Raw genomic sequence first — 21297 nt, 5'->3', positions numbered from 1 at the left:
TTACCTTTCTTTGTATTTTGCTGAACGTACCAGCTGCTGGGTTATGCTTCAACTCGAAACGTTTTCTTGAATATTCAGACAACCAGATGGTGAGTACTGGTTTCTGATAAAAGTCATTCATGTGCAGTAAGCTAGAGAGTAGTTTTATGAATAAAAATTAATATTTGTGAAATAATAAAATAGAAACAAACAGATAGCATATTCAATCAATTGATTAAATCAATTCCTGATTTATAGGTAATGAACAATCGTTGATGTATACGTAGTTCTATGTAAGGTCACAAACAACAAACACTCAGTTGACGATGTAGAACTGCGTATCACTTGGCAAACTGATTCTATAGTAATATACATTGACAGGACTTGAAACATTTATACACTTTCAAGATGTACTTGCTGTGTACAAGTTGTATCTGTAGGTTTCGACGAAAATGACAGTAGAATGTCATGAAACATTTAGCAAGCTTTGTGTTCTGTTTGTGAATAAAAGTTACTAAATGTTTCATGACGTTTTGCTGTCACCTTCTGCGGAAAGAAATTGTTTTAGTTAAAATATATCACGAGGGTCATTTAAAAAGTTTTGCAGGCGACTTTTCACCTTTACAATCCTTCAAAATACTCTCTCCACATTCTTGGTTGTGCTGTAAACATTTATGGCTTACACCTTTCTAAAAGGCATTTCAGCCATGACGGACTTCATCTCAGGTGGTTTAGGAACCTGGATTTTTTTTAATCATCAATTTCTGTACAGTTGAACATGGTTGTCATGCAAAAACAGCACCCTCGTCGATCCTGTCTTTGGATATCTTATTTTCAATTCTTTGAATAGAGGGTCCAATACTTAAGTACCACATTCATGGTCCGACCTAAGATGCAGTTACCTGCCAGTGATCCTTCAGCAAAGTCTGTATGGATTTTTTTTTAAAAGCTTCTTCAGCTAGTAACTTCTAACATGCGTAAATGTAAATTATTCTTATTTATAGAAATTCATATTTAACTATCAGCTATGGCAACTAGACTCAACTCATAAGTGTGCCTCACTCCTACTGTACAGGTTTTAACTTAAACTGGTAGACGTTTTAAGAAGTCAAAGGCTCTGAATCCAGTTGTCTTAATTAAGATCATATAGTCATTGTTGCTCATATAGTCAATGTAGCGAATACCAGATTACGTTTTATTATGTTTACATGACTTGCATATTAGGCATAAAGCAAAAGTATCAAATAGTGATGTCGGTGCCATTGTGTGTTGTAGGCTTCCACCATTTGGTGAACCAGGTGTCGCTCGTTCTCGAAGATAGTGACATCGTCTACGAGACCTCCATGAAGACGTTAAATATGATGAAGATGATGACCTACATATTAACACAGATGATCATTGCTTTCGAAGAGAAGCTCTCGCACGACTCCGAAGGAGCGATGGTTGATGGCAAAGTAAGTAAAATATTCCAATGTTATTTTCTGGAATCTTTTATTATAAAACCTTTCACGATCGATTTAGATACAACCACTGGTATCTACTCTTTTAATTTTGTCAAAATTTATAACTTGTTTCTTTTATAGTAACTACATGTAATATAGGGTTGCCAGATTTTACGTTTTTCTGGCATGTTTTACGTCATACGTTTTTATTTTACACGTAAAACAACTTCTGTTTTTCATAATGAATGAGAGAGATAATAGTCCTGGACACTTCTAAAGTGTTTTTATAAGCTATTACGAATAAAAATATTTGATTAGAGGAACAGATTTCTCCCACACTGTTAAAAACGCAACCCAATTATTTAATTTAGTATTCAGAGCGATCGTTTTCATCTCCCTTCTAACTGGCACCACCCCAACCGTATGTTTAAGAATTTTTTTTTTTCTTTTTAGTAACATAACCTTCGTCTGTCAACACATTCTCAATCATATACTGATGTGAGCAACAAAACTAATAAAAACAGAACTCCAAGTTAATGTGAATTTCGTTTGGTCCTACAAGGATTTTTTTGAACGTATTATAAAAGTTGTGGGACTGTTAAGAGATCGAAATCGTCATTAAAATACAATTAATTGAAATAAAAATATGTGCAACATACTTGGTTTGTTGGATTTGACTTTATCGCTTCTTTCATTATCGAGGCTATACGAGATAAAGACCTACAGCTTAACATGGAATCAAACCACAATAATTCCCACAGTAAATTTTAATATACTTTTTAGTGTTGTAGTATTATATGTAATGGAACTCCCACTTTCCGATTAGAAATATATTAGGTTATGTATTCGTTATATGCAAATTCTGAATATTACATATCTTCTTTTTCCTTTCCGAGCTCTTCCGTGGCTAAGCGGTTAGCGTACGCGCCTTTGGCGTGGGAGGCCCGGGTTCGATTCCCGGCGGGAGCACATGTGGTTCGGATTCCATGTTAATCAGTATTTCCACGTCTTATATAGCCTCGCTGCTGAACGGGACGTTAAACTCAAAATGAACTCTTTTTCCTTTCCCTAAAAAACGTAAAATATTGCTTTTTTTCTTTGAAAAATTTGGCAATCTAGTTCTGTTAGTAAAATAGTCTTCATGTTCCCTTTTTTTCCATCACATAAGACAGTAGTGCACAGTCCGACAATTATATAACGAGATTGATTTTATTGTGGACAAAAATACTAATCTTCTATGGGGAAAAAACTATAAATTCGGGTTCGGGTTTACCCTCTCGCAAAAAGCGCAAACCAAACGAGAACGAGACAAACTGTCAAGTTGTACATAGTGTGGAAAAGACAAATATTGTGATGCCTGGAGTCCGATATCGTGTAATTATAGGTAAAGATGCCGAAACAAACTGTCCGAGTGCTATAGGGGCTTCTCCGCTTCCCTTACTTACAACGCCGGATAGGTTACAGATATCAAGAAATTACGGAATGGCACTTTATTGGTGGAAACGGTCAGCGAGAAGCAAACAACGAAGCTTCTTAAATTGACTACCATTGGATCAGTTAACGTGTCAGTAGAATCCCATCGTCCACTGAACGTTTCTCGCGGTTTGATATCATGTTGAGTCCTCCTAAATACCACCGAGGAGGAGATTAAATCAGAGTTGGCTGACCAATATGTACCTCACATCAAAAGTAAGAAGTCAGGTGAGCTTATTGCTACTCAGTCACTAATTCTTTTTTTCAGTTTACCTACACTTCCGGATTATGTAAAGACTGGTTATTACCGTCCCTATATTCCCAGTCCCCTGCGTTGTTTCAGATGTCAACATTTCAGACATAACAGCACGTTGTGTAATGCGAGTGCTGCTGTCTGTGTGAATTGTAGTGAGCGTAGTCATGATGCGGAACCGTGTACAGCGACCTAGTCCTATTGTGTCAACTGCAAGGGCGAGCATTCTGCTTGGTCTCGGGTCTGTCCTGAGTTTCAACGTGAGAAACGAATCCAAGAGCTAATGGTTGTTGGGAAAATCTCTGCTGCTGATACGAAGCGTCGCTTGAAAGAAAGCATCCGTTCCACGCTTTCTGTTCTCTTTGCTACTGTTGCAGCTACTTCTCGTAAATCTGAGGCGACCCAAACGTCTAAACTGATCCTGTTCCTGATAACTTCGACCCCAGTCGCGTTGACTAGCGAATCCAACGTGTTTCTTCTATTAGTGGTTATCTTCGGCGAACACAACCAGATTGTCCTTTTGTCGTCGGCCTGAAACTTTGCCAACATTTACACCAGCTCCATGATATAATTCTTTCCTCGAAAAGACCAAAATCTACACCTGTTTGTAAGCCACCTGCAGTTTCTTTGACATGATAGACATGCTAGAAGACAAACTGAGTGGACGGTACTTGACCTACGTGGAAAGGGTTGCCTCAAACGTTGATTTCTGACCTTTTATTCTTTTTTACTATTGTTATTGTTAATTTTTTCTCTCTATTGTTACCATTATTAGTTGTTGTGGAGTTTAAAGTCCCGTTCGGCATCAAGGCTATATGAAACGTGAACCTACTGATTAACGTGGAATCCGAACCACATGAGCCCCCGCCGGGAATCGAACCCACGGAGGTCTCCCACGCTAACCGCTTAGCCACGGAGGAGCTCTACTATTGTTACTCTTTATTGTTATTGATATATATATATATATATTCCTATTTATTGTTATTGTTGTATGTTTGTTGTTCTCATATTTATTTTCTCTTCATTTAGTTTTTTTATTTCTCTTTGCAGCAGAGTTCTTTTGTTATATTTTGATATGTTTATTTTTATCGTGATCGTTATGTTGATCGTAACGGGTACAAATAGCTTAGATGGTGACGTCCCCAATAAACCTCAGTCAATCAATCAATATTGTGGAGAAAAGAAAGATGTTAGAAATGAATAATCGTATGCTAACAACAACTCCTCATTGTATGCCAAGCATGACTGAAACTATGACTCCATATTCAGTGAGGAGCGGGAAACTGTTGTTATGGTATCGCCATGGAGCAGGGAGCAAACATTAAATTCTGTTTTAAACTCTTCCAAAGTGCAGCCTAGGCCGTGGAAATGATGCGACAAGTGTAAGGGAATACGTTTGTCTCCTGTACAGATATTCAGACAGTATATGAGCGATTTAAGAGTGTTGGAATGAATTGAAGATGAAGCATGACGTAGTCGTTCAGTTTCAATGCGTACGGAAAATCTCACCATAAAAGTGAAAGAACGTCTTACAGAAGATATTGTTTGGCTGTAAGACTATTGGTAGAGGAGTTTGGTGTAAGCCGGGAAGTAATTCGTCACATCTTAATGCAAGATTTAAGCAGGGAAAAGGTTGTATTCTTTCATAAACTATTTATTATTATTAATCGCATAAAGAGCATTTCTAAGTAGTTGGTTGTTTTGCAGGGGCGGAAGAAGGCTAAGAAGGTTGATGAAGACGATTGGGACTGGACAGGCAGAAAGAACGAAGCCCTGCAGATGCTGTACAATTTATTGCAGCTTCCTCTTCACAAATTGTGGGATCCTCCGGTTGCAGAAGAGGAGTTTGTCAAGTGAGTAAAATGAGTTCTCTATTAGACCATGATTTAGAGCTTCTTTAGACTAGATATGAAGAAAGTGGTTTGCATACTGTTTTGTGAAGTAGGAAGAAAGCAAATCAATAAATCCCCTCTAGACTAGCGGCTAACACGCGGGTTTGGGTGACGGGGTCTTGCTATTCGATTCCCGGTGAGGACCCGTGAAAAATTTGAACGTTCAATTCTGTTCAGTTCCATGTTAAATGTAGGTCCACGTCTCATGTGGTATCGGTGTTGAAAGAAACATCAAATTCTAATTCAACCAATAAATAAGTATAATTCACTGATAAAACGTATGGAATATACGCATCAATATAACTATAGTACTCGCCTCTTTGTGTTCCTTAATCCAGAATAAACTTCCTAATATATCGATTACATATACGAACAACATTAGTATATTTAACAAGGATTAGTAATGCTTAATATATGTTGTGTAACGACATCTTCACATACTTATTGTTTTAGTATTAGTGGACATTTCAAATTCATATAAAAAGTAGCGTATTTTTTGCGTAAGAATTTCCTTTTCTATGTAATTGATAATTTAATTGTTATTGGATGTAAAGGATAATGCAACAAAGGGAGCCAATTGTTTCGATTATCCTTTACATGGAAAGGGAAATTCTTCACGCGAAAAATACTTACTTCGTACAAAAATTTGAATGTCCACTAATGCGAAAAAATAAGCTTGCAAGATCTTAAGCTTGCGACATGTATTAAGCCTCATTGTTCTTCGTTAATGACTACTCGCGTATGTAACCGAAGAATTGGAGAGTTTGTGCCGCATTAAGGAATACAAATAGGTGAGTACTATAGTTATCAATAAATAAAGGTTTGATTGAACTACTCGTTCAGCAAAAGAATACATTTTGTTTATAAACTAAGAACGTATAACCGTTCCGCCAATTATTGCCTTTGTCTTCATGAGACATTATGCTATTTCTTTGTCTCGTATCTTATGAAATGGCGAAACGGTTATACACGTTGTTAGTTTTCAATAAAAAGTATTGTTTTGCTCAGCGAGTAGTTTAAGTACATAAAAAGCAAAGCTAGTTATATGGAAAATATAAGTGTTTCATTGATATTCGTAAATATAGCTTCTCTTGGAAATAATTACTTCCGTGTCCGAAGTAAACAGGTCTAGATATTTACTAGTGGATGCTATAGGATACGTATCATTTGATTTTATTCAATTACTTCTGGAGCAGTAGAAGTCGTGCTCATTTAGGAGTTCTATTCAACTTCTAGTATTTGGAAAATACAAATAAATAATATTGGGTTGGCTGTTTGCAACTATGTGGAACTATTAAAAATGCAAGTGAAACACTTACTTCGTTGATTGCGTCTGGAAGAGTTTTCGTAAACTGTTTTGATCTCTTATTCTGTGGCCTTATATTCGGAGCTTTCAATTTTGAACTGCTGTAGAATTTTATGTCGTAATTTATGTAAACTTGCTTAGCTTCAATTATATGTTGTGTTGTATTATTTTTAATTGCCAAGAAAATCTAAAGATGGATAATCACTTTTATCAACGTTCTCTTTCATTGTGGTTGCAATATTTTTATTCATGTTGTTTATATATGATTTGTTGCAAATTCCTAACACTTGATATACACCACTGTTGCGAGTGCTACTCGAAATAGTGAGTTTAATTTTTATTTAATTAGCATTGGTAAAGGGAATATGGTTGTGGCTTTGATTTGTTGTAATGCTGTTGGAGTCATCAATATAGAATAATATTCTGTTACAGATAAAATGACAGTAAACATTTTAAAAGAAAGCCTTTGCTGTTATCTTCATTATCTGTATTCCTTAACACATTTTCTAACTTTAAGCATACTAATAATAACACTTTGTGGTTATTATTTCAGTTTGGCTGCAAATTGCTGTTACAAGATATTGGAAGACCCAACAATTGCTTTTGCAAAGCTTAAATACATGAGGGAAACTATCTTTCAAATACTTGGTACACTAATTAAGCGATTCAACCATGGCCTGAGCTGCAGTCTTAAAATTATGCAGGTATTTCATAATGCTTTGCTTTCTTTCTGAAGAAAACTAATATGTGTATACGTTGGAAGTACACAGGAGAATTTGAGTTAGTTAAAAGTAATACATCCTGGAGGTTGATAACAAGAGTGGATGTTCATAATGAATTCAAATAATTCTAAATTTTTCATTCACGTTACGCAAGATATCTTCAAAACGTTGTGAACCACTTCGGGCGTGGTCCACAAGTGACAGGAATAGAAAGAAACATAAAATTGGAAGGTAAACCCAAAGGAATATAACGTACCCTCAGTAATTAAGAGAATTTTATTTCACGAGTAAGAACTAATAAAAGTCATAGTTCTTTTGTATCATACACCAAACTTCGTTCTTGCACAAAGTGGTCAGGGTCTGACTTCCTCAAATATGTTCAAAACTGTGATCCAATTTTTAATGGATTCTTAGGAAGTGGAAATAAAAAAATGTAATAATCTTCGGTTATCGGGTTTAGGTTTTCGTTTTTTAACTTTTCAGTTTTATTTTCCCTTTTCCTTTATCATGAGGAAAAAACTGTGCTTGAAAATGTTTTAAAGGTATCTAGAATAATGTGAATGGTGAGTATATAATCTATTTATATATTTTTATTATTTACTAAAACTAATAAGGTCCGTTTAGTGGAAACTAATATATGCATTTAAAATATGCATGGAATATTATCTCAAAGGTAAATACCAAATGCTGTGTGGCTACTTGAGATTGGATGTATAATCAAACTCCAAAAACTTTCCTGACCTTTTAGTGCAGATAGAATACACATCTAGCAAGGGAAGACCGATACGATTTCTTAAACGCTCTTCCAGCATTGTTAAATTCATTCCGAACAGATGGCTATTAAAATCATGGAGACAACCTGAAATACAGAGCCTTTAGGATATTTGAGATGCTCCTACTGAAGATGTATGTGTAATGCTTGGCCATTGTTACTATTAACATGACCGTCTGTAGTATATCAGGAGCGGTAGACCGCAGGCATGTGTTGAAGCAGGTTGATGGTGGTGACAAAATGGAAGATCTGAGTTTCAAAGAGGTTGTTAATTTGCATAAGTCTACCTAAGTTAGAGGTGTGTGCAATTTGTCGCAAGGAATAGTATCTAAGATTATGATCTGCAGAAAAGCATCAGTGAACAGTGATAGTGGACAAAGGGTCTCCGAGCATTGTGACTGAGAAACATAGAGCAAATACATCAAAAGTGACTGCCAAACTTAATCATTACATAGAACAGCTAATCTCCACATTTGGGTCAGGTTATAGTTTTCTAAATCGTTGGTCAACATGAACAATGGTTTAGGGTGGAGAAAATGGTGGTGAGAACATGAGAACGGGTGATGATTAGAAACGCATTTTCCTGTGGTTGTAGTCGTCATTTCGTAAGACTTATTACATACTAACAAATGCCCATACGTGTTACCGAGGGCAGTATTTTACAATAATTCTTTGTACGCCTGTCATATAGAAATACTTTCAATTTAATGGAAACAATTGAAAAAAGTGAAATTTACCAGATTGATATGGCGTTGAATAGCTCTGATGCGACTTGGAATGGATTCATAAATCTCAGGAATAGCAGGAAGTGGAGTATTATACGTTCTCTGTTTCGAGAGAGAATGTGTAGTGGAAGTTTGCGTCGGATTCGTCCGGGAATATTATCAGGACCATAGAATGCACATTGTCCTCTAAAATGGCGATATAATTACGAACAGTGACAAGATCGGCAAGCGTCAAGCACAGAACCCACTGAAAGCCAGAATATTGAAGCCCACAGCATTATGGAGCCGCTACCATGTTTCACGGTTGGCCTGAAACAGTGCGAATCTTACTCTCTTTTGGGTGTCCACCACATAAACACGGCCCGTGATGTGAAATAATTGAATTGATAACTTATCCGACCACATCAGACGCTTCCATTCATTTATGGTCCATGTTGCATGTTGACAACACCATTTGCGTCGTCCTAAAGTGTGATGGTCCCTTATCAGCGGCTTTGCTCGTATAAAGCCATCCGTGTATCCTTGTCACGTAACTCGTGGCGAACTGTGATTGTCTGCACATATGCGGAGTGCAGGAGTTCCTCCGTCACTTTCAACGCAATTGCACTACGGTTCTGAATGACAATCTGCTTTAATGCTCGGTGAGACCTGTCGCTGAGGGCTTTCTTCCCACTACTGATCCTCTTTCCCAATGTGAGTTTTGTACGCCGCACCATCTTGGACATTGTCCTTCGCGAAATGCCAATACAATTTCCATTTTCATGACGTTTTCACCACATAACCGAGCGGCAACAATTTGCCCTCTTTGGAAATCAGAGATCGCCCATTTTACATCATCACAACCTCTTCATTTCACATTGCACAGTGCTGTTTGTTTCAGTTAAATTGATAAGTATTTATACAACTCCTCTGGACTCGAAGTCTCGTACGGAATTCGATCACCGTGTATGGGCATCTAAGTGAATCAGCCCCACCTCCTTTTCTTCCCTTTCACCTCAGGTATCGAAAATCGATGAAACATGCATTTAATTATGTTAAATGAAAATCTTAATATCAAATGTCAATTCTCTAAACCTAAGGATGTCCGATATATGGGCATCTTATTCAGTTACGGATTTATACATTTTAGAGGTCTAGGCAATTATAGCCAGAGACCCCTCACCCGTCACTGCTGCAGCCCGTGATAAGTTCTCCACGAGTAAAAACCTCCCAGCATATCTTTGACTTTTTTGGTCAGACTTTTACAGTAAGGTATCTTTGGGGCCGAGCTGTTCAGTAGATGACGGCACACGACGCTTTCTGACCAGTGTTAAGAGTGTGTACTATGAAGTTGTTTTACATGAAATTTAAATTTATGTTAGAGCATTAATGAAATGAATCAACCAAACAAAACGTAAAACGTTACAATAATAATTTAGAAAAAATAATTGTTCCAAATATTGATTTATAACCCCTCTGTAAGTTGTGCGGCTTTAGACAGCTTGTCTTGTTTGCGTAGTGAAAACAGATCTGATCTTATTGTAATAATTGGAACCTCCATCTCAGACTTTCCACATCGAATTTTCATTTTTTTTTGTTTGTTTGTTTGTTTGTTTGTCTTCCATTCTAGATCAAATGACAAAAAACACGGATTTCATTATTTTAAATGAAAAGTGCAAATTCCAAATCCCTGGTGTCTAACCTGGAGGAATTTCGAGATATGTACATCTAATAATTGGAACCCTCATTTCACCCGTTGCAGCCGAATGTCCAAAAATCCTTCATTAGTGGTACTTTACATCACAAATCCTATGTGTTGTTCAAATCTGAAATTTTCAGTTTAAGTAGCTTGGCCTTGGTGTTAATCAGTCAGGACGTCTTCCATATATTAGAGATTATTAATTATTCTCATGTCGTCATAATTCACTCACATTGGTGAGCTCCCTCGTGGCTAAGCGGTTAGCGTACGCGCCTTTGGCGTGGGAGACCCGGGTTCGATTCCCGGCGGGAGCTCATGTGGTTCGGATTCCACGTTAATCAGTAGGTCCACGTCTCATATAGCCTCGCTGCTGAAAGGGACGCTAAACTAAAATCAACTCAACTCAACTCACTCACATTGGTGATAATGAAAAGCTAGTTCGGTGGAATGCTGAGTTTGAAACTTAATTTGATTTCCAGGTACAACATTAAGACCAATTGCATTTATTTATAGCATTGAAAGGGAGCATTGTATTATTTTTGAACGAATTTCGAGATGTATAGACGATGAATGCAGATTTTTAAAAGTTAGGCTTAGAAAGTTCTTAGTACTCGGTTTTCGTGCTTTTCAGTTAATGAGTATGGCAGCTGTGAATGTTTTACGTTATTGATATTTTGTAACAAATGGATTCCTTACCAATAATCACTATTTTATGATTTTTAAATTATAAAACTGCCTTAAATATTTTTCATACATTGTTTTACAGTTGTTAAAGTTGTACGAACACCTCGTGAGTCCCTTGGCTCAAGGAGTGGTGATATTCGTTCAAGAGTTTGGCTGCAAAGGCATTGTGAAGGAAATCGTGCGGGAGATTGGCTCAATGGATTCAAGTGAGCTCACTCAGGATACGTCCGGCACTCGAGCTTATTCTCAGTTTCTCGTGGAAATTGCAGAAAACCTACCAGACTTCGTGATGTCAGCTATTAGCCTATTAACAGTTCATCTTGATGGAGACGTAAGTAAATGAGGTTCAATAATTAACCATTTTTAAATACTGTTTTAAGCCTCTCACTTGTGCACAGACAACTTCTACAGAAACTCTCTTTGTATTTTTAGATTTATCCCTCTGATGCCATTTTTCTTAACCTTCATTTACTTGACGTATAGGCTGCTTGTGTATATATGTATATATGATCTCAGTCTGACACCTAAACTTGAATCCAGACGTAGATTTAATTTGCTTTATTGTTGTATCTTGAGTAGAAGTGAATTATCTCGCTACTATTAAAAGTATTAGACCAGCTAATTAAAATCGTGCACTGTTCTTCTATTTCATGTTCAGCTTGATCCACATTAATACAATTCTTTATCCCTTGCAAAATTTTTAGTTTGATACTCAGTTGCTGTTAGCCTCAATGTAAAGTACTACACATATCTGCTTTTACAAACTACTTACAGTAAAACCTGTCAATTTGGCCACCTGCTCATCTTGGCCTAGTTTGTCTTCAGTCTGCATTTTCCCGTAAGATATTCGTTACTTATTACTCTGGAAGTTGGCCACCTGTCTATCTTGGAAAAAAGTTGGCTTCATTGAAGCAATGTTTACCCTATGATGATAATGATAAATTTACCTGCATATCTTGACCACACAAAATACCGTTTTGTTATTTTTCTTAACTCTTTCGTATTCCCATATGAGAGGCAAATGTTCTGTATTTGTGACTGGAGACAAAGAAGCAATGCATTCCCACGATTTGTTCTTGGATGTCAATGGCCAGAACACTACGCTAATAAAGGGTTGGTGAAGGAAGATGTGAATAAGAAAAAAGACGTATTGGAATTCAGGAAATGATTGTACGTATTTGTTTACCCTGTCTGTTTTGGTAAAACTATTAGCTATATCGGCTCTTTTCATCAGTAGGGAGCTTTAGTAATTCCGGAAAATTGTCAAGGTTAAAGCTAACCATTTCAATTGTCAAAGTACTGTATATTGTTATGATTACTCTGTATAAATTATTTAAAAGTAGATGTCATGGCATTGGTTATTAAAATTTTACAATCAAGTAATACTAGAAATCTTATTCTAAAAATACACCAATCACACTTATTTTCTGTATGTTGTACACTTTTCAATGGAACTGATGGTGACCAACATAGACAGGTTTCACTCCCAGCAGAAAAAAACACGTACTGTACATGCGCATGTACAACATGCGCCTGGAAAACCCTTGAAATTGGAACACTGTTTTACGCCTGATCATGTGCTCGTGTTTTTTAAAAACATTGCGTGTTCAGTCCCTGGAAATCGAAAAACACAGGTAAACAAGGAAGAAGTGAACACCTGTTTTGTACCTGGAAAACACATGTTTTGTACCTATAACCGAACGCAACATCTGTGGACTGCATGTTTTGCAACTGATCTTAACGTGTTTTCTCTTCAACAGCAGCTGGTCATCCGCTGAACATTGCATGTAAAAAGAAGAAGACCAGTGCTATTCTAGTATTGTTCGAGAGCACTGAACATGCAATGTACAGGGATCGCAAACATGCAGTGAAAGGGGAACTGGAAATAGGCGGTTCAGACGATACAAACACTACATTTTTCGATTAGTTAACACTGAATGCACAGGTCCCCTATAGCGGGCATCTACACTATAGGGCACAATTTTCGGTTTTTTAACCTGTCCCTGGTCTTTAGACCTACTAGCTATTTTCCATTTTGTGGTAATATAAATTCGCACCTGCAAATTTCTACCCACACAGTGAGCCTTCCAATATTGTCAAGATTAGTCTGTTTTGCTGGAAATTCAAGAATTCATTCGAAAGCAACATGTAGCTGGACACTGCATGTACATGATATTGATACAAGCAACATACACCTAATAACAAAACAGCTTCCTTTTTCTTTTTTTTTTTATGAGAACCCATTTGAAAATGGCCTTTTCTCGGATTTAAAACATTCTGTCTACCGGACATGTTTCTTTTATATTTCAGACAGTGTACTGTTTCTCTGCAACCTGGAGCTCCTCCGTGGCTAAGCGGTTAGCGTACGCGCCTTTGGCGTGGGAGGCCCGGGTTCGATTCCCGGCGGGAGCTCATGTGGTTCGGATTCCACGTTAATCAGTAGGTCCACGTCTCATATAGCCTCGCTGCTGAACGGGACGTAAAACTCAAAATCAACTCAATCAACTCTCTGCAACCTGCAAATACATGCTGTCACTACATACCATGTACAGTTCATGTTTATACAATCCTTTTCTGCTAAAACAAACCACCTGGATATCCTATTTTCCGTATTCCCACGGAATGTAAACGACAAACTCCTGCTAGATGAACAATTCTCTGGAACCTGCATGAACATTCGGCAATACAGGGAAAAAACAGCTCATGTTCACAGCAGATTACTTTTGAAATTCAGCATAGCTGAAAATCACGTTAAAGAACGGAACACATTATATGTAATGTGCAGAAAATTTTCGTTCAACATTTAAAATACCGGCTAGCCTGGAACGCAAATGTACATGTTTACAATATCGGTGGGGTACAGTGTATATGTTGGTACCGCTACATACGCAGACACGTTTTCACTAAATACCACGTGCTACACATGAACTTACATTCGCTGATCTGCACATGTCTGCAGCCCGCAACATTTTCTTCTGAACATTGCATGTACATGCGCGTCGAACAGGTACTGATCAGTCAATGTACAGTGCACACATGTGATTTCATGTCAGGACAAGAATTATTACATTCAAAAACAGGTGTTATTTCCCGGATAAGTGCCTGTTTCTGTTCCAAACCATTTACTTTACACGTAACACCTGTAGCACATGAGCAAAACATGCGAAAACAGGCACTGTACATTGCCTGTTTTCTCAAAAGTTTTCATGAGGGTATGCATAACAAAATCTCCAATTAGAATTAAACTGAAAACTACGCCAATAACATAACGACTGTATATCTGTATTTCTTTATTCCTTTTTCCTCAAGGCTGGTGCTCATTTTAAACCAATTTCCTCAGCCAGTTTCTTCTTACTATGTGCTTAATTTTAATTTTCTTTATTTTTAAATTAGAACCATAAACTTAACGTATAAAACATATAAACTGATCGTTTTTCTATAGCGGTATGACTAGTGCAGATGAAGAAATTATTTAAAACTTTATGGTGTGTTAAGGGAATTAAAAACATTAAATTAAATTCGTGGTTTAGCAGTAACTTTATAAAGTTGTCAGGCGTCAGTACAAATTTACAAAAATAGTACACATTAGATTCAAAAATTGATAAACGGTATCTCATTGCTGCATAGCAGAAGTTAGAAAGTATTATGGTGTAATCTTATAAGTCTATAATGATAACAGGAATTTTACAGGTGTTTCTCAATGACTAACACAGTTGTCCAAAACTAGTTCTGCATTACATATGCTGTTATAAATGTTGTAGTACAAACTATTTTCAGCAGCAGGTTGTTCAAATGAAGAATTGTTCGCTTAACACATTAAACCGCATCGTATTTCAACTGAACTGTAAAATGCTTTCATGTGAGTTTAACAGTTACTGACAAATTTTTAGGTTTTTTTTTTTTAAGTCTCACAGTATGATCTTTAGGCTAAACAAAAAATGACTATTAAAAGGGAATAGTTATGAAATAATTGGTCGAATGGAAATGTGGGAGGTAACGACAAAATCCTGAGAAAACTACTTGGCTTGGAATCAAACAGTAGGGACCAGTTGCATGAAATGACCATTGAGCATCATGATTGCATAACGTACTTCGGTGAAGTTGCAGAATTGTTTCTCTGTTAATATTAACACTATATTGTCATTGCAGTCATACAGCATGAGGAACTGTGTGCTTGGAATCATGGGGGAAATCGTTTTAAAAGTGCTCAGCAATGAAGATTTGGATGAAAGTTCTCGGAATCTGAGAGATGAATTTCTTGACCACCTGGAAGATCGGATTCATGACGTTAATGCATTTGTTCGGAGTAAGGTAATTACTATTATTATTACTTTAATTATTACCCAAGGTGGTGTTCTACTGAGGCATACATCATATTGTAGTATAATATGAAAGTTCATATTATGTGTAAAGAATTCTTTCTTTCCACGTTAGTAAATTGGTCAGAGAAACCAATTCGTAGTTCTCATTTGTTAATAAGAGATAGAATACAACGATTCGACAAGTCCAGTGAAATTTATTTGCATATATAGTATTACCCTCATAATCCTAACCCAAAACTTGAGCAACTTAGAACCCAAGTGAAAAGTGCGAGGATTTCGAACGCTCAGGACTTGTTCTTATCTGTTTGTACTTGCGTTTCCCCAGCGCAATGGGCCACCATACCTATGGCTGTACTGAAAGCATCTCGTATGATTTTCGATGTTAATTTAGTTTGTGTGTTAGAAATGGGTTATTAATTTACATTTTTATTCAAATATTATTATTTGTTAAGATCCAGGAGCTGTTACTTTTGGCCTGGCTCTACTAACTTGTTTACCCGCGCTGACGTGAAGTTAATGCTGTATTACAATTCAGTGTACTCTTGAACTTCTCTAATCAATTAACAGCTGGGAAAATATTGAGCATACGGCTTTGTTTAGTAGACGTGGCAACGGCAGAGTGCTTTCAAGGTCATCTTGTGCTTTAAGTGGCAGTGCTACGTAATTAGAGGACGATTTATGTAGCGCGTGACTCTTAATATTTTGTGTTAAAAGCCACTGTATTCACAGGTAATATCATGTTCAAAAATTCGATTTCGTGAGATCCAAGGATGGATTACTGTAATCGAGGTTATATTATTTTAATGGGGTTCTGGTACGAACTATCTTCGGGTTCCAACGTATCACTGTAGTACAAAGCATTTACATCTATCGTATTTACCCGACTATAAGTCGAACTCCCTCCTCCTTTCTTATTTTTTAGAGGTTTCCTGACAATTTTTTTTTCAACAAATTTGTGAGTAATGAAAATTAGAAATTGTTTTATTTGTGTATAATATCTCAAGATATGCTGAGAAAGTTAACATTGCCAATTATTGGTTCCCTGAATCAGCTGTTTTGATTGACAGCGTACTTTACTGAACAACCACCACATTGTGACACACTTTTTGATGTTTTTTTATTATTATTATTATTATTATTATTATTATTATTATTATTATTATTATTATTATTATTATTATTATTATTATATAAAATTACAAGTTAGTATAAAGTAATAAGTCTTGGATATTATTGAACGTTGTCACTGCGGGTAGAGGCGTTGACTGGTAATTGATTTTTAACTATTTATTTAATGCTTCATGATTTTTAAATTCTAAAACTTCGCAATACGACACACCAGCTGGGAATCAAAGGCCTAAATTATGATAATAAAACAACAAATATCAGTAAAATACGGCAACGTTAATAGAAACAAATACATTTTTTCTGTATTAGAATCAAAATATGTAATGAAAGTATGTTGTAACGTTCTGCATATGCTATTACACTGTAAAATCATTGAACTTAACAACCAAAGCTTAATCTGCCGATGTAAGATAATCTCGTATACTTGCATAAATACGGTGTATTCGTATTTTTTTTGTTTAACAATAGTATACAGAACAATGTCGTTTAGGACTCTCGTATAAAATTTATGATGTAGAATCAGGTAATATTAGTGTGTATATATATATATAATATATTTCGCTCAAGACCCAAGATAAAATGTCAAGTGGGCAAAGGGAGGCTTTTCCGAGATCCATTGCATTTCCTTTTGATGTTTAATGTATCCTGTGCAAATTGAAGAAGCTATTGCGAAGCGAAGTACCAATGCCTTTGAGTGAAAATCTTCGCAGCCATTTTATAATTGTTGTATTACCACTCATTTCATTATAATTTCATAATACTACAAACAGTGAAAAAATGACAGCTCAGTTTCGAATCTGGGTCTCCGTCTTTCCGTGACGATGCGTTAACACTACACCACCTATTTCGCTCCCTGGACAGTTACACATCATATTACTCTTGAAGTTGGCGCTTAAGCATTCAAACCCCAACTATGGTTGAACAATCGAATGTCTACATTATTACATTAGTGTCTTCTCTGGCAGCTAAAATTATACTATTTGTTGTAAGTGGAAGATAACACACCAAATTCTCTATGTAGTTGCGAATTGAATGATATTCAAAGAGATTGTAACCCATGTAGTTATTCTCACAAGAATTTGCAAAAAACTGTACCAATGTAAGTATTACCTCTCAATATCTATATATTTGAGTAAATTCGTGTCAGTTTGTAAAATCAGTCCTAAATTGTATTAACAGGTTCTACAGATTTGGCAGCGCCTTTGCCGAGAGAAGGCTGTTCCTTTGTCTCGGCAAGCCCAAGTTCTGGATCTTGTGATTGGAAGACTGGATGACAAGAGTAGTAATGTCAGGAAAAATGCATTACAACTTGTTAGAACTTTCTTGGAAGGAAATCCTTTTGCAGCCAGGGTTTGTATATTCATAAAAAAATCTTTTATATCAATCAAAAATACTTTTGCATGTTCTATATCTCACATGTATTGGAAAGGAGTGTGTGAAGTAGTAAAATGATTGTAGCATCCTTAGACCTAGGTAGCGACAACTTGTAACCCTTCATATTGTCACATTAAAATTAAAAGTTATTAATAATAGTCACTGAATTATTATTTGGTGAAGGTAAAATAGATTAGGTGGTAAACTGAATTTACTTGTTAAGAAATAAAATTTACAATAACTCTTTAGTGCTCTCCTTGATAAAGATATAGTTTTGTTAATATTTTACAAAAATTCTATAGAAATTTCTCACACATAAATGATTAATATAGTGGTTTCTACGAATTTATTTGAAGTACAAAAAGTATAATTTATAAATTTTGATAATATAATCTTCAGTAGCTTAAGGTAGAGAAACATAGCAAATGAAAAGTAGTCGTTTTTATTTATTAAATACTAGCATCAATTACCCACTTTGCTGGGTTAAATTAAGAAAAAATAGTAACATGTTCTGTTAGACAATCATTTTTTACTATTACTAAAGCGCTCTCTGATATCGGTCATTTTCGAATGATTTTAATAGTTCTCTCCTTTCTTTTCCCCAAGTGGCGTGGCTGAATTTAAATTTAGATTCGATCATTTATATATATATATACACAGATGGTGATCATAAAAATGGAAACACCCTGTAGTTGGCAACACGTCAGATGTATGGGTTGGCAGTGGTGTCATGGCGCCGGACCGCTGATGGTGGTGTGTTAGGTCGGTCTCCATACTACGTCAGGGACAGTGGAACAGCAGTGTCCAGTGGCTGCAGCAGACGGAGATAGTGTAAAATGGGAGACCTCTCAGATTTTCAAAAGGGGAAGTTGTTGGTGCGCGGTTATGTGGAGTGAGTGTGACGACAGTGGCTACTGTCTTAGGTGTGTCGCGTGGGACAGTGTCGAAGGTGATGACGGCCTACACAACACACGGGAAAACCACACCGGAGAAGCGGAACAGTGGGCGGAAGAAAATCATGAGTGACAGGTCACGCCGGATATTAAAGCGCATTGTCACGCAGAACCGTCGTGCCACTGCGGAGCAAGTGACGGAGGAACTCAATCAGCACCTCCCCCACCCTGTTTCGACAATCATAGTCCGCCGCGAATTACATGACATGAACTTACGGGGTCGTGTTGCACGGGCCAAACAGCTCATCAGGGACCATAACGTTTCGCACGCCGCAAATGGTGCCGCGATTATGCAACTTGGGCCGTTGAGAACTGAAAACGTGTAATATGGTCGGATGAGTCGCCTTCACCCTATTCCCAACCACGGGCCGTGTTTATGTGTGGAGAAGGTCCAAAGAAGCTTGTGATCTGCAGTGTCTCCGCCCAACTGTGAAACATGGTGGCGGCTCGGTGATGCTGTGGGCCGCCATATCATGGTTTTCATTGGGTCCTGTGGTCAGATTTAGCGGACGAATCACTGCCAACGATTATGTCGCAATTTTAGGAGACCACTTGCATCCTATGGTCGGGATGTTGTTCCCGGACAATGACGCCATCTTCCAGGATGATAATGCACCCATTTATACAGCTGGCGTTATTGCAGCGTGGTTTGAGGAACATCGGGATGAAGTTCAACACCTTCCCTGGCCCGCCCAATCCCCAGATCTCAACATAATTGACATCTGTGGTCCGTCTTGGAAACACGACTCCGGCGACGATTTCCACCTCCATCCTCTCTCACAGAACTGGCCGATGCCCTGCACGAGGAATGGTGTAAAATTCCACTTGCTACCATTCACGACCTCTATGCCTCCATCCCACGTCGCATCAAGTCTGTTCTGAAGGCGAAAGGTGGTCCGACACCATATTAATCTAGTAAGTTACAATTTCGTTCAGGTGTTTCCATTTTACTGATCACCATCTGTATATATATACCCCTCCCCTTCTCTTAGCGTACGCGGGAGCCGCGGTGGCTCAGTGGTAGAGCGTTCACCTCTGGTGCTTGGGGTCGCGGGTTCGATCCCAGCCTTCGCCAAGTGAACTTTATGGTGGACAAACCGTGTGCGTGGGTTTTCTCGGGGTTCTCCCGTTTCCTCCCACTTTCTTCATTACTCATCATCACCGTCTTCTTTAGCCTAACCCGCATAACCGTGGGACGTAAAACTCAAAGATTTCATTTCATTTTTCCTAAGCGTACGCGCCTTTGGCGTAGGAGACCAGGGTTCGATTCCCGGCGGGAGCTCATGTGGTTCGGATTCCACGTTAATCACTAGGTCCACGTCTCATATAGCCTCGCTGCTGAAAGGGACGCTAAACTAAAATCAGCTCAACTCCCTCCCCTTCTCCTCCTTCCCCCCAGTTGCAGGTCTGAATTTGGATTTAAACGGCATCAGAAGTGTCACGGTTCATCTTACGACCCCGAAAACTATCGATTTTTGCACTAATATAGGTCATTTTCAATGATTTATATATATAAATATATATCCATGTTGCAAGGCACGGCATCGTAAGTGTCACTATTCATTTTAGCGACCTCGAAAACTATAGGTTGGACACTAATATCGGTCATTTTCGATCATTTATAGATGTTCCTCCTCCTTCCCTTCCCTAAGTTGCACCGCCAAAGAGTGATATAACAAACCATCTCAGGTCTGAACCTCGTATATAATGAAAATTTCATCAAGATCGGTCGGATAGTTGAAGAGTGATAAAATCAGAAAGACAGTTACTTTCATTTTATATATATATATATATATATATATATATATATATATATATATATATATATCCCTCCTCCCTTTCCCCTAAGTTGCACCGTCAAAGTAAAATGATAAAAGTCATTACTGGCACGAACCTCATCTATGCTGAAAATTTGATCGAGATCGGAAGTGTGGTTCAAGAGATAAGTTTTAATTATTTATATATATTCCCCACTCCTCCTCTCCCCTAAGTTCTACCATCAAAGTGATATGATAAAAACAATCCCAGGATTGAACCTCAACTATGTTGAAAATTTAATTGAGATCGGTTGGATGTTTCAAGAGTTATTTGTTTATTTTTATATATAAATCTCCCCCTCCCCTAGGTTGTACCGTCAAAGTGAAAATATATATTTAAAAAATCACGCCCCCAGCCTCATCTGTGTTGATAATTGGACCGAGATCGGTCGGGTGGTTCAAAAGCTATCAAGTTTTATTTATTTTAGTAGTTAGGGGTGGTTACTTCTGGCGCATTTTCCTCCCTCCAAATATTTTTGACCAGCGCAGAAGAAGCCAGCTAATTATAGAAAGTTAGACGACGCAAAGTATTCCCCTAACTACAATGTTAAAGTGAGATTGAATATGCTTTTATGACATTTGAAATCATAAAAACTTACATCTAAAACTTATAACTTATAGAGCTATCTTTGATTGAAAAAATGGTTTTTGTTTGATCGAAATCGGTTCAGAAATAGCCGAATTATAAGAAGATAAAGTTTAGTATGTCGCATAGGCTTTTATCACATTTAAAATCATAAATAAATTTTCAAAGTAAAAAGCAGCAAAACCTGTGCA

The 21297-nt window shown here is 37.2% G+C and overlaps 1 protein-coding gene across 3 annotated transcripts in view; it reads left to right on the top strand.

The window, feature by feature from the left end:
• Cap-D2 (CAP-D2 condensin subunit) overlaps positions 1–21297 on the top strand; it is a 111776-nt gene that overhangs the window by 12637 nt on the left and 77842 nt on the right. For all 3 annotated transcript variants that reach the window (XM_081741213.1, XM_081741211.1, XM_081741212.1), the window contains exons 4-9: positions 1255–1433; positions 4855–5000; positions 6899–7049; positions 11009–11257; positions 15076–15237; positions 17556–17726. In XM_081741213.1, the coding sequence (XP_081597339.1) occupies positions 1255–1433; positions 4855–5000; positions 6899–7049; positions 11009–11257; positions 15076–15237; positions 17556–17726 (1058 nt within the window). The remainder of the gene's footprint in view (positions 1–1254; positions 1434–4854; positions 5001–6898; positions 7050–11008; positions 11258–15075; positions 15238–17555; positions 17727–21297) is intronic.

Source organism: Thermobia domestica, chromosome 15 (genome assembly GCF_964235325.1).
Source record: "Thermobia domestica chromosome 15, izTheDome1.hap1.1, whole genome shotgun sequence".
Lineage (NCBI taxonomy): Eukaryota > Metazoa > Arthropoda > Insecta > Zygentoma > Lepismatidae > Thermobia > Thermobia domestica.
The sequence above is the reverse complement of the archived record's forward strand: the minus strand, read 5'-3'. Positions and strand labels throughout refer to the sequence as shown.